General features: G+C 40.8%; 1 protein-coding gene across 5 annotated transcripts in view; it reads left to right on the top strand.

Annotated features, from left to right (window-relative positions):
• STON2 (stonin 2) overlaps positions 1-12,520 on the top strand; it is a 114,694-nt gene that overhangs the window by 26,054 nt on the left and 76,120 nt on the right. For 4 of the 5 annotated variants that reach the window (XM_015599637.2, XM_006925634.3, XM_015599636.2 and 1 more), the window contains exons 2-3: positions 4,106-4,385; positions 6,223-6,498. In XM_015599637.2, coding sequence (XP_015455123.1) covers positions 4,298-4,385; positions 6,223-6,498 — 364 coding nt within the window. In that variant the 5' untranslated portion in view covers positions 4,106-4,297. The remainder of the gene's footprint in view (positions 1-4,105; positions 4,386-6,222; positions 6,499-12,520) is intronic. The other variant, XM_025041991.1, reaches the window with a different exon arrangement.

The following is a 12,520-nucleotide window of genomic DNA, read 5'->3' as shown; positions in this document are numbered from 1 at the left end:
TTCCTGCTCCCCGTTTTTAAGATGGCTTTGCCTCTCCACTCTTTTGCTCAGAACCTTCCTTTCCAATTTAAGGTGTAGCTCATGACCATCTATGCTCAAGTCTTTTAAAGCCCTTATTCTCTGCTGTTATTGTTTTGATGGATAACCTGTCACAAGAGATTAGAGAGACTGTTGTGCTATTGCTTTATGTTGCTGTCATACCCCCCTGCAATCTACTGTAAGCTACTTGAGGCCAATGATGCTGTCCTATTCTTCCTCGAACCCTCAGGCCCTAGAATGGGCTCAGCAAGAGTACCCAGTACGTGTTCCTGATGATGCTGACCCCTGACTTTTGGAACACTCTGAGGTCCTGTTGCGGCCAATAGCTTCCATCACCAAGTAGAGTTTGAGGAAAGTTAATCTTCTCTAGGCACATCTCTTGATTGACTTTCCGGTCTTAAACCTTCTTCACTAGCTCCCCATTTCCCACTGAACTCTTCTCAGCCCTGAAGGCCATCAGTCTTCCCTCCCCATACTTCACCTGTAGATACCTCAGCTCTCATCAGACTAAACTCTTCACTGGCCCAGAATCAAGCTCCACCAGGATCTGATTTTTAATCTTGACTTATGCTGATCCTTTGTCCAAAGATGTTCTCACACTTCCCTCCCAGTGGTCCAGAACCAAAGATGTCTTTTAAATCTAAGAAACCTGCCCAGTCCCTTATGGTCCCAGCCCTTGCAGATCTCTCTGTAGCTAAACAATATTTCTGGTGTATCTTTCAGCAGGCAGTTATTCCTGGATCTGTTGTGTTTGCTCTTCTGTGTATCTTCACCTCCCCAGCTAGATTGCAGATCGTTCAAGGGTCACTATCTCAAAGGGCGCATGGTGCATAACTGGATGCACAGGGCTCATGATTGTGTATGAGAAGATTGACAGAGGATAAATCTATTTTTGTGATTCTTATCAGCCAACTGCATTCCTCACCCCCAAATTTTAGTGTGTAAGAGACGCTGAGAAAGAAGCTTTATTTCTGAAATGACAACCCAGGCCTTCAATGAAATTTTTAGTGTCTCTTGGTCAATCTTGCTGCTGATACTGAGTCACTACTCATTTGTGGTGTTTCTAAGCCTCAACTTTATGATTCACATTCTAAAAATGGGGTGAGGTTTTTAAAGAGAAACCAATTCCAGTGTGAACTTAGCCTCACAATTATTGGGTTCCTCTGTGGTTGCCAGCTGCTGGCACAGCACTCCTCAGGGTCTGGTGTCTCATGACTTATTGGATGAGGTGGCTGTTTTGTTGCAAATAGCTAGACTCCATTTCATGGGGTTGTGCTATGGGGTTCTCTCTAATAAATTTGTTCCACCAAGCTTTCTTGAGAGTACTCATTATCTGTAACCAGCGCATGTCTGGATCTGGGTTGGACAAGCTAAAGAGAGTAGGTAATTCTTTGGGGCTCTTCTTTTCATACTTTCTGATTAGTAGTCTTGGTTCCTTAGCCAGAACGCTCCTGTATTTGTAAAAAGGAGGTTGAGTACTGGAGTCTATTTAGCATCTAGGAGAACTGCTCTAAAAACAACTGAAAGGGGAAATCACTAAAACCAGAGTGTGCACACGACATAAGTGGGGTGGTTTCATGAAATTTATATTCTGGTCCCAAGACTTCCCCTAACAACAACATTGATGGCTGTGGCTGACATTTATAAAGAACTTGGAATGGGGCCTGGCACATTGTAAGCTCTCTGTGAGGTCACCTGCTATCATCATTGTCATTGCTACAGAAGGTTTGTTACTCTCAATACTAAACACTTGGTGTGTGTCACCGTACTTAAAATCGTGAAGTTAGTTTTGTTCATCTTGCTGAACATGGATGAACCGAGGCATAATGACTGTACAGGTCTCGAATCTGGACAGCCTAGCTCCTGGGCCTGTGCTCTCAATCTCTGTTGCTATACCTGATTTCCTTGGGCCTCAGTTTTCCATCTGTAAAACCAGAGATCTGGGTTATTGGTCTTTAAATCCTCCGAGCTCTAAAATGTCTAAGTATTTTCCCCATTACCATCACCCTTTTCCTTCTCTTCTTCCCCAGACTCCTCCCCGACCCACAGTCATCCTGTTAACTTCACTGGATTTGTTACCAAGGGATCTATAGGATGTGTTTCCCATTGGGATACGATGCTATATGTGTCAGCACATGGACATGGATTGTGGCTTTTTTGTTGTTGTTGGCCCTGTTCTACATGCTTCTGTTGTTGGGAGGGGAGGCATCTGATTCTTCGATTTTACTGTCTTGTCTTGGCCTGCAGCCATTACCTCACTGAGTGATGTGAGCATTTGACTGGGCTTGAGAAAGTCTTGATGAGAGAAATCCATGGAATCAGCTCTTTCGGTCTGGGCTCTGTGTGATTCTCTGGTAGATCTGGTTTTGGAGCACTGCAGTCCTCGGGCTGTTTGCACATGTCTGGTCCGTGGCTGGTAAGGATCTTAGGAGGAGGGGGACTTGAAAGAGAGATATCTGGGCTTTGCATTCTCTACAGCATGGGTACCCTGGAAGATTTCCACATAGGGAGTTACCCAAATCATTTCATTATGGTTCCATTGTAATTAATGTTTATAAATTACTTCAGTGGGTGAGAGTCTATGTATATTCTCTAGTACTTTTTTTTTGTAGCTGTGACCCAAAGAATAGAGTGTTTTGACATCAGAAGACCTGGGTTCAAAGGTTGCATCTGTCACTTCCTAGCTTGGTGCATCTAACACACCTGCTTGTTATGGCCTCTGCTTGATCATTTCTGGATGGCATCTTATTATGGAAAAAAAAAGTTCATTTGTCCTGGGATGTGTGAATCCTTCCACTTAAAAGCCTGGAGGAAACACCTTAGGAACTTAGGGCACCAAACAGGGACCTGGAAATAACAAAAGTATTGGATAAGTCACAAGTTATGGAAGCCTAGATTTGTTCACCTGTAAAAGAATGATATCAATACCTGTCTTACCCAGCTAAAATGGCTATCGAATCAAATGAAGTATGGTATGAAAATATGTTTCTGAAAATTATAAATTCTATGCAAATATTAGTTGTTTTTAGGAAGTATCATACAACAAGACTAATTGTTTTAATTACCTCCCCCCCCCAAAAAAAGCTGTTAATGTTTCTATTCTGGTTTTCTCCAGCATAGATTATTTATTGCAGATAATAACCTATAGTAAAATTCCCTCAACATTTTCTTTTTATTGTGCGCCAGCTAGAAGGCTATTAGTTAAATTGTTCTAGGCTAAAATGAATATCGTGAGTATTCAGTTAATAAGAACTAATATTGTGCAAGGTGGACAGTAGTTCTTTTGCAGAAACATTAATTTTGCATTAATTCAGATTTTATTAATTCATTATAAGAACAAGAGCTAGGTTCACGTTGTAAAAGTACATTAATCATACAGACAACGTAAGTCTATTAAGTAACCTCTGTACACATAGAACATAACTGCAATGTGAGTGAAGGCTAGACTTTTAAGTACTAATTCAATTTGGTCTAGAGTAAAAAATGTGTTTAAATCACATTTTTCACTAAAGCAAATATGCCCTACCCACTTACTCCAGATCAACAGGATGGCTCCATTTCTGTTTTTCTTGATTGGTAAAACCATGCTTGGAGATACCATCTGGAGATTGTTGGGTTTCTGCCAAAGATTTAAATCAGGCTTGCAAAGAGCTACCTGCCTAAAGCAAGAAACTGCACTGACTTAATAGGAAAGAACATGCTTTTATTTCACCATTTGGTAAAAGAAAGTGAAAGTACTTTGAAAAATTTTAATACTTGTTTTACGATGCTGACCTTATATATAGATAAAAGTGTTTCCAAAATAGAATAATTGGGGAAATTTGGGAATCTAATTGCTAAATTTTATGTGATTATTTACGAATTTGATATGAAGGCATGTGCAAGGATCTTGATGCTAAAGGCAGGTAATTCTATATGAGAAGTGGGGGCAAGACAGGGGCACAGAAAAGTGAGGCAAGTGGAAACCACCCAGACTGCCTCGTGGGCAGTGTTGAAAACCCCAGACCTGTGTGGACTGGCTATATTGTGATGGTTATCTTTTTTTAATTATTATTTTTTGAAACAGATTTCTGCTTGACAGATTAACCAAAAGCAAGAGAGGCTGATCTGTCTACGTTCTGAGTGCTGCCTTCTGCAAGACCAGCATTATAGACCCTAGACCCAAGTCTGCCACACTGCCATAGTGTTACCCACCCCAGGCATTACTCTGGGGTCTGCCTGAGGCCAGCAGTGCGAAGATGACCAGTGCCTTGCTAGCATGACGACCTTGGACCATGTGATCGCTACCCACCAGTCAGAGTGGGTCTCCTTCAATGAGGAGCCACTCTTCCCCGTCCCTCCTGAGGGTAAGGACTGCTTTCATTTCCTAGGTGAAAAAGAGTGGCAAAGAACCACGCCTGCTTGTTATGGCTTCTACTTGATCATTCTGTTGGTGGGATCTTAATATGGAAAGAGAACCCGTTTGTTACTTTCCTGAGATGCAGATTCTTCTACTTGGAAGCCTGGGAGAAGCATCTTTGGAACTCTAGGGCCCCAAATGAGGGCCTGGAGACACCAAAAGTATTGGCTGCATTCTTAAAAGGAACATAAACTTCATATTTACAAAGTACTTTATACTTGGTCTTTTTGGTGGTTACTTTCAATGGCAATTTGGATTTTCTCAATTTTTAAAGCATAGTTGTTAGGAGTGACTCACTCTATATAGCCAGATTGCTTGGAGTCAAATCCTGGCTCCACGGGCGAGTGATGTGCCCTTGGGGAGATTATTTCTTTTAACATCTCCATGTAGTAGTTTATCTGTGCAGTCTGGGTAATCACAGTACCTACTTCACAGTGGTTGTGAGGATTAAATTAATTAATATATGTGAAGTCCCTAGAATAGTGTCTAGTACATGGAAAGAGCTCAGTAATGGTCATCCACAATCATGATGTAGATGGCTAAAGTGACTTCTAGGGAGCTGGTGCTCAAAGAGGAAGGTCAAGGTAAGATACAGGAGTTATTGGCAGAGCCATGTCAGCTGGTTCTGTTTTACTGCAGCTGCCACTTTCAGCTGAAATCAACCCAGCTTCATTTACATTGTAAAGTGTGAGTTCACAGGAGTGCTGTCCAGTACGGCAGCCAGGTGGCTACTGGCAGGCAGTGTCCTTAAAATGTGGCTGCTCTGAATTGTGATGTACTAAAGTGTAAAATACCTACACTGAATTCCAAAGATGGAGTAAAAGTTAAATATTACATTAACAATTTTTATATCAATTACAGGTTTGAAGTATGAATTTTCAACATACTGGGTTGAAATTTATATTATTAAAAGTAGTTTTGTTAGTACCTTTTTATTTTTTTAATGTGGCTTCTAGAAAATTTTTAATTCCTTATGTGGCTTGCTTTTTATTTCTTTTAGACAATACTAATCTAAAAGCTTTGATTACATGCAGATGGACTAGTTTGGCTAGTGATGGGAGAAAGGAGTTTTATATTAGTACTTTGATTTTTCAAAAGCTTTTATACAGTAAAATTTACCACTTTTGATGTACAGTTGATGAACTTTAACACATACCTAGATTTATGTACCTATCACTATATATCACAATCAGGATATAGTTCTTTTAAAAAAAATTATGTGAAGGCTGTTAAATATTCCAGGAACAATAAAATGATACAAAGCCAGGGGAAGAGCCTCTGTGCCACATTCAGCCGATCATTGGTGCAGAGTTTGCACCCGGTAGGCTGCAGACATGTGTAATTAGGACTGCACAGATTTTGAAGTTTGAATTTAGATGTCTTTAGTCCAGAGAGAAGCTGTCCATTTCAGCCATACTCTCCACCAGTCCCTACTGCCTTTGCTTTTCTCATTTGACTCAGCTGTATTTCTTGATTGGCTTCTGTAGCCCTTTTTGTTTGTGACCCCTAAGCAATGGAGTAGATGCTGGGATAAGAAGAGTGAACCAGTCTTGGTCCCCCACTTATACTCCATGGACAGACTGAGGTTATAGTTTTTATACATTACTAGGAAAACACTCCTTTGCGTAGAGGCAGATGGGCATGGCTGTTTCTTTGCCCTCACCCACTGTAATGGTGAGTCCTATGATCTCCTCTTACCCATCCTTTGTTTTTCCTCCCTAAGACAGTTCTGAAGAGTGGCCTTCCCCGTGTGATGTGATGGTGCTGTCTGGTATCTGTTTCAGGGGGCACCGAAGGGCACCTCGCAGGACTGTCGTCCTCCTCGGGCCAGTCCGAGAGCTCCTCAGGGGAGAACCAAGTGGTGGATGGAGGCTCTCAGGACCTTTCCCACTCGGAGCAGGATGACTCCTCTGAGAAGATGGGCCTCATCTCCGAAGCAGCCTCCCCTCCTGGGAGCCCCGAGCAGCCCCCAGCTGACCTGGCCTCCGCCATCAGCAACTGGGTTCAATTTGAAGATGACGCACCCTGGGCCAGTGTGTCACCACCTCACAAAGAAACAGGTGGGCGGTTGAAAGGGTTCTGGCGTAGGTCTGTGCTCGTCAGGGATGCTCTTCCATGGGAGGTGTGGGGCTGTCGGGATTCCACTTCACCTGCTCCCGAGCCCCAAAGCACTGGCCACCTAGAACAGCGGGCAGAGAGCTCGTCTGGCTTCATTCTGCAGATGGTTTCTGTTAACATAAGCATAGGGAAGGGTTTATGTGTTCTGGATAACTTCCAGCCTCTCTTCCCTGGCTGTTGACCTATCTTTGCAAATATGCATATTTATCTATCTCTAAGGGATTAGAATTATATTTACTTAGCACCTAAATTGTAAGCTCCTTACAAGAAGAAATGAATGTCTCTCAAAGCGTGGACCACCAACCATCTCTAGTAGAGTAACCAGTTAAATAAACATGGATGTGCTTACGTCCCAGGCCTCTTGGATCCAAATCTTCAGGGTAGGCACTGTCGTTAATGGTAAGTTCCTTGTTTTGTGGGATTTCCACAGCCAGAAGCTGCACTGGGGAGCTTAGTGAAGCCAGAGCAGTTGGCTAAGCCTCTCCCTGCTAACCAGGCTGCTTATTTTCTTGTGCATGGAAGCAAAGGAAGGGTGATTGGATAACCTTTGGGACTGTATTAGTTTTCTATTTTCTGTTGTAACAAATTACCACAAATGTAGTGGCTTAAACAGTACAATTTTATCATCTTACAAGTCTGTTCAGAAGACTGACATGGATGTCTTTTGGCTAAAATCAAGGTGTTATCAGTATTTCATACCTTTCAGGAGGCTTCAGGGGGGAATCTGTTTCCCTGCACTTTCCAGCAGCTTCTAGAGGTCACCCACACTCCTTGACACGTGGCCCCATCCTCTGTCTCAAAGCCAGCAATGTCACATCTCTCTGTGCCTTTGTTCTGTAGTCACAGCTTCTGCTGACTGACTTCTGCCTCCCTCTTCCGTTTTTAAGGACCTTTGTGATTACCTTGGGCCCTCCTGAATACTCCAGAATAATTTCCCCATCTCAGAGTCCTTAACTTAAACACAACTGCAAAGTCCCTTTTTGTCACATAAAGTGACATATTCATAAGGAATGGGGATCAGGATGTGGACATCTTTTAAGGGCCATTATTTTGTTCGCCACAGAAAACTAATAGCAAAAAGCAAGGTTGATATGTTTTTCTGTTGATGGGTTAAATGTTTTGCTAGTTTTAGTTTTTAAACGCAATTACTTTGTTTTTCAAACATGTTTTCAACATCAGTAAAAAACAATTTTAGGAAAATATAAAGCATAATTTTACTATATAATAAACACTTCCATTTTTACATAATTTTCATATTCATGTATACTTTTTCATATTTATCATATTTCTCAATGAATTGTTGGTGAGAGAGCCACGACACTCAAAGCAGCATGGATGAACTGACAGGTCCAGGCACGCTTCCCAGGTGGGCTGGAGGGAGCAAGTAACCTTTACTGGACACTTAATACTGGCAAGATAGTGTGCTGATTAAGCATTTATACATGTGGCAAAAAGTTACTGAACACTGGGCATTGAATCAGTACAGAAATATGTCTCTTATTTTTAAAAAGGTATTTACTGAATGCATACTCTCTTAGGCACTGTGCTCAATGGGTTAACTACATCGTCTCTGGTACCCCTTACAGCACTCATATGAAGAAGGTATTAATATTATATTTATGTTACAGATGAGGAAGATAATACATTGGTGATTTAGGAATTTGCCCAAGGTTGTGTGCTAGGAAGTGGCAGGAGAGAGCTTCAACACTAGGCAGTGAGACCCCAGGATACTGGAACAACCTAGCGATGTTCGGTGTTGTGTGTACCTCCATGTTCCCACTGTGGCTCTCTTTTCCTCTGCTCCTTCATTCCTGGGTGGCAGAGGAAGTGAGTGAGGCCTGGGGTGGTGTTTCTCTACTCATTTGTCCTAAAATGGTCCGGCCTTCAGATCATTGGTTATATTCGTGGCATTTAGATTCTTTCACATCTTGTTCACACCTTACCTTTAGCCTCAAAGATTGCTCAGAACTATTTATATGATAGATGGGTCAATTTGCTTCAACTCTTTACCACTTATTTTTGCAAAACTAACTGGGGTTAGTCATAATTATGTCGCCCCCATCTGACTGAGGATCTTAGCATGTTATTGATAATGGTTTTGACTTAATATTAAAAGCTTATCCTGGAAGGAAACACTTCTCAAATTATGGTCTATAGATCTCTGGGATGTCCCAAGACTCGTTCAAGGAGTCTGTGGGGTCAGAATGATTTTCATAATAATTCTAAGATGTTATTTGCCATTTTCACTGCATTGACATTTGTACTGATTGTGCAAAACTAATGGCAAGTAAAAATTCTGGCCATTGTGTACTTATATTAAAAAAAGTCAATTTCACTTAATATCCTTGATGAAGAAGTAAAAATTATTAAATTTATTAAGTCTTGACCCTTAAGAATATCTCTTAAATATTCTCTGTGACAAATAGGGAAATATGCATAAACTACTTTTGCTCCATATCGAAGTATAATGGTTGACTTGAAGAAAAATAGTTATGTAGAAAAAATTGGGTTTAAAATTATTTAATTAAAAAATCAATTAAAAATCAAAATTATTTTAAAATTATTTTTTAGAATGAAAATAATGCAAAAAAAAAAAAAAAAAAAACCCTTGAACAAAATATTAGTATTTTAAAAACAAGACCCAACCAACACTTATATGACTGTCACAGTTGTCTCATCCTAATTCTGGCCATAGTGCTAATAAAATTTTTGTTTTGTAGGTCACTCCTCATTTGCTTGTAAGTCTACCCAAAAGCTCTTACTCAGTTTTGCTGTGATCAGTGGTGCCCACTTGGAGAAAGCTATAAGTTCAGTAGGTGGCCAACTTACATAAAATGAGTGGCCATCTGGTGCTTCTTAGTCTAAAACGACAATATAGAAATGAACTGTCCATCAATTTCTCATTATCCATTCTAAAAAAAATGCTTCTCTTAGCTTATTAATTTCCATTAATCAATTCCTGGACCTATTTTGGGCTACAGCTTTAGTCTGTCGAACTTTTTTAGTATGGATAACACATAAATGAAATGGAATTAAGCAAGATATTTGATCTTTTGTATTTATTTATTTACTTATTTTGGGGGGATTTAAGTGTTCTATGTTTAATTTTTAAATTTTTTATTTTTTATTCAATTTATTGGGGTGACATTGGTTAATAAAATCCTATATGATCTGTTGTATTGAAACATGCAAATATTTGGAATCTGTGGTGAATTGTGGAACATGAAGGTATGTCTCCATGTATAGCAGGTTCAACCAGAAAACAGGGCTCCATGGGAACTGATTTTTGGCTTCAGCCATCTTCCTAGTCACATAAGTATCACCAGAACAAACTAACTCTTTCCTGTATTGTAGTTGCAATTTCTCAGTCTCTTCCCATTTTATACCTCGTGTCCCATTTGCCCCTATTAAGTGCCCAGCACTTCTGATCAGACATCTTTGTGTCAGGAGAAAGGGAAAAATGTGTATCTTGGACCCTTCCCATGCAGCCTCTCTGTGAATATCCTTTCATGAGAAGATTATGATCTTGGCCTCAGATAAATAGGTGGGAGGACAAAAAAGGAGGATAAATGGGACCAATTAGCACTGTTCCTAGTCTGGATTTCTGGAAGCAAAAAGTGGAGCCTTACTTAGTTAGCCAGCCAACTGTTCCATACCGTAATATCCTGGCTTGCAGAGAGCAGTTAGAAAAGATAGCGTGCACACACACACGGAGTAGCCAGGTGGAGAAATGTTAATATGGGATATACCTCTTCCTTCTCCCTGTTCCCATACCACCACTCATCACAGTTTTTCAGGCAGATAAAGAAGAAAAAAAAACAAAAGAATTTATCTTTTAAGCTGTGCCACCTAAGAATAAAAGCAAGGACTGGATTCCAGCCTGGAATGAGAATGTACTATTTGCCCTAATTAAAATGCAAGGAGGCTGTAGGCTTGGTGGAGTTAGGGACAAAGAGACTATCATTAGTGGTAAATCTCTTATTTTTGTGGCATTTAAATGCTAGAAGCTGGACTGGGGAGCCTAGAGAAGCCAGGGAGTCGTTAGTCCCCACCCTGGTGGCCTGGTGACTTGCTGTTCACTGAAGCATATACCAAGGTTGATTGGATAACTTGGAGCAACAGCTAGTGAGAAAAACAACTCCAGAAATGCTTCGATCCATCAAGGGAACAACTTTCTCTTGGACTTCAACTAGGGCAGGATTTGAAGTGAAAAGTGCCATCATATCTGGTCTGGGAAAAAGGAGATACAGATCTCCCTCAGAAAAAAAATATAATCAATTGAGTGACAAAGCCTTTTTATAACCACATTTATAGGCAAGGCAACTGGCACCATTTCCTTGGACCTGAGGATATTAAGATGAGAGGGCATATAAAATCATGTCCTTGACTCTTTCATAAAAATTGTTTCCTCCATTAAAACCCCTGAAATTTGGTGGAGGCCAAATGTGGAATTCATATCTCTTTGACTTAAGAAGACCACTTTGGCTCAGGCCATGTTAATAAATATTCTCTTTAGAAAGATTTTTATTCGAATCTTAACTGTCAAAAACTTCAGACTTGAATTAACCCCCAAAATACTGTTTACATCTCCAGTCTGAAGGTGTCATATGATCAGTGGGATTACATGGTAAAAAATATCAAGAAATTTAACTGAACACTTGTTCGATGAACCTTAAACTAAATGCATAGCCATTCTGCTAAACTATGATCAGAGCCCAAGTATTTTTAAAGAAAACTTCTGGCGAATCTGTTCAAATCAAAATTAAATCTTTATATTATTCTCTAAAAAATATTTTAAAAAATGAACATAAACCCAGGTGGTGTTTTATCACATTGAGTCCTTTAGCAGTGGTATTTCTGAGTTTTCCTAGTTGCAAAAAGTTTTTTGAACTTACTTTTTGCCTTCTCAGGCTTTAAAATTCCACTGTGCCCCAGGAAGAATATAGTGATCAGGTTACCCATCACCTAAAATCTTTGTAACGATTCTCTCAGAGCAAAGGCTGATTTCATGTAGTATGCGCATTTTACAAGTGTGTGTGTGTGTGCGTGTGTGCGCGCGCGCTTAGAATATGTTTGCAAATGCATGCAGGCAAATTGAAAGAGCAAAGTTTATCCCCCCACCACCCAAAAAAAAATTGAGGCATTTTTGTCAGCATGAGGCTTCCTGTTCGCTTGTTATGCTCTGACCTTCCTCCAAGGACATGGCAATTTCATAGCAAGGCCGAGGCTGAATTGGACCCATTATGCAGATACTGCAGGATATGCATAATTACAAACATAAAAAAAAACTTATTTCCGGAACATTTGTCCCACAGCCCAAGTGATACACTTGTATTCCCTTGTGCTTCAAATATCTTCCCTAAAAACTTGGGCTAAGGCCTTCCCATTGTGTCTGGGGAAGCTAATTATCTGGGACCAGAGAAAGAGCCGCTTGTTTGGGGGAGGACCAGAGATGATGTCAGCTGTTTAAGAGGAAGGCAGGGGTGACAGCTGAGAGACCTAATCCTGAAGAAGAGTAGCCCAGCGGCTAATTTCTATTACGTTTTTCATTCTGGCTACTGGGAGTGTGTGTTGGGTGGGGGTGGAATAAGATCCCAACCATTTGGGGATTGTGTAGACAAGGCCCACTGCATCTGGCATGCACATGCATTTCCCTCCTCAACAGAGGAGGTCTTATTTTCTTTTAATACCTTGAATTGTTCTTCTCTGTTTAAATGTAATTAATGACCTTTCCAGAATCCATCTCAAACAGTAATGTACTCAGGAACGAATTTTAACAGAGGCCGTCTTCCTCAGGGCCTGATGCCTCTCTGCCCCTCTTCCCTGGGCTCCACCCTGCTCTAGTCGCCATCTCTCTTGCTGTTCCCAAGAAGTTCATTGTTGCTCTTGCTGTTTCCTTGGCCCCTAGAGCTTCCCCACCACGTTGGCACTCCGAGCTCAGTTCAAGCATCACCTCCCTCTGGC

The sequence above is a fragment of the Pteropus alecto genome, unplaced genomic scaffold (genome assembly GCF_000325575.1).
Source record: "Pteropus alecto unplaced genomic scaffold, ASM32557v1 scaffold8, whole genome shotgun sequence".
NCBI lineage: Eukaryota > Metazoa > Chordata > Mammalia > Chiroptera > Pteropodidae > Pteropus > Pteropus alecto.
This window is presented reverse-complemented; position numbering and strand designations above follow the sequence as displayed.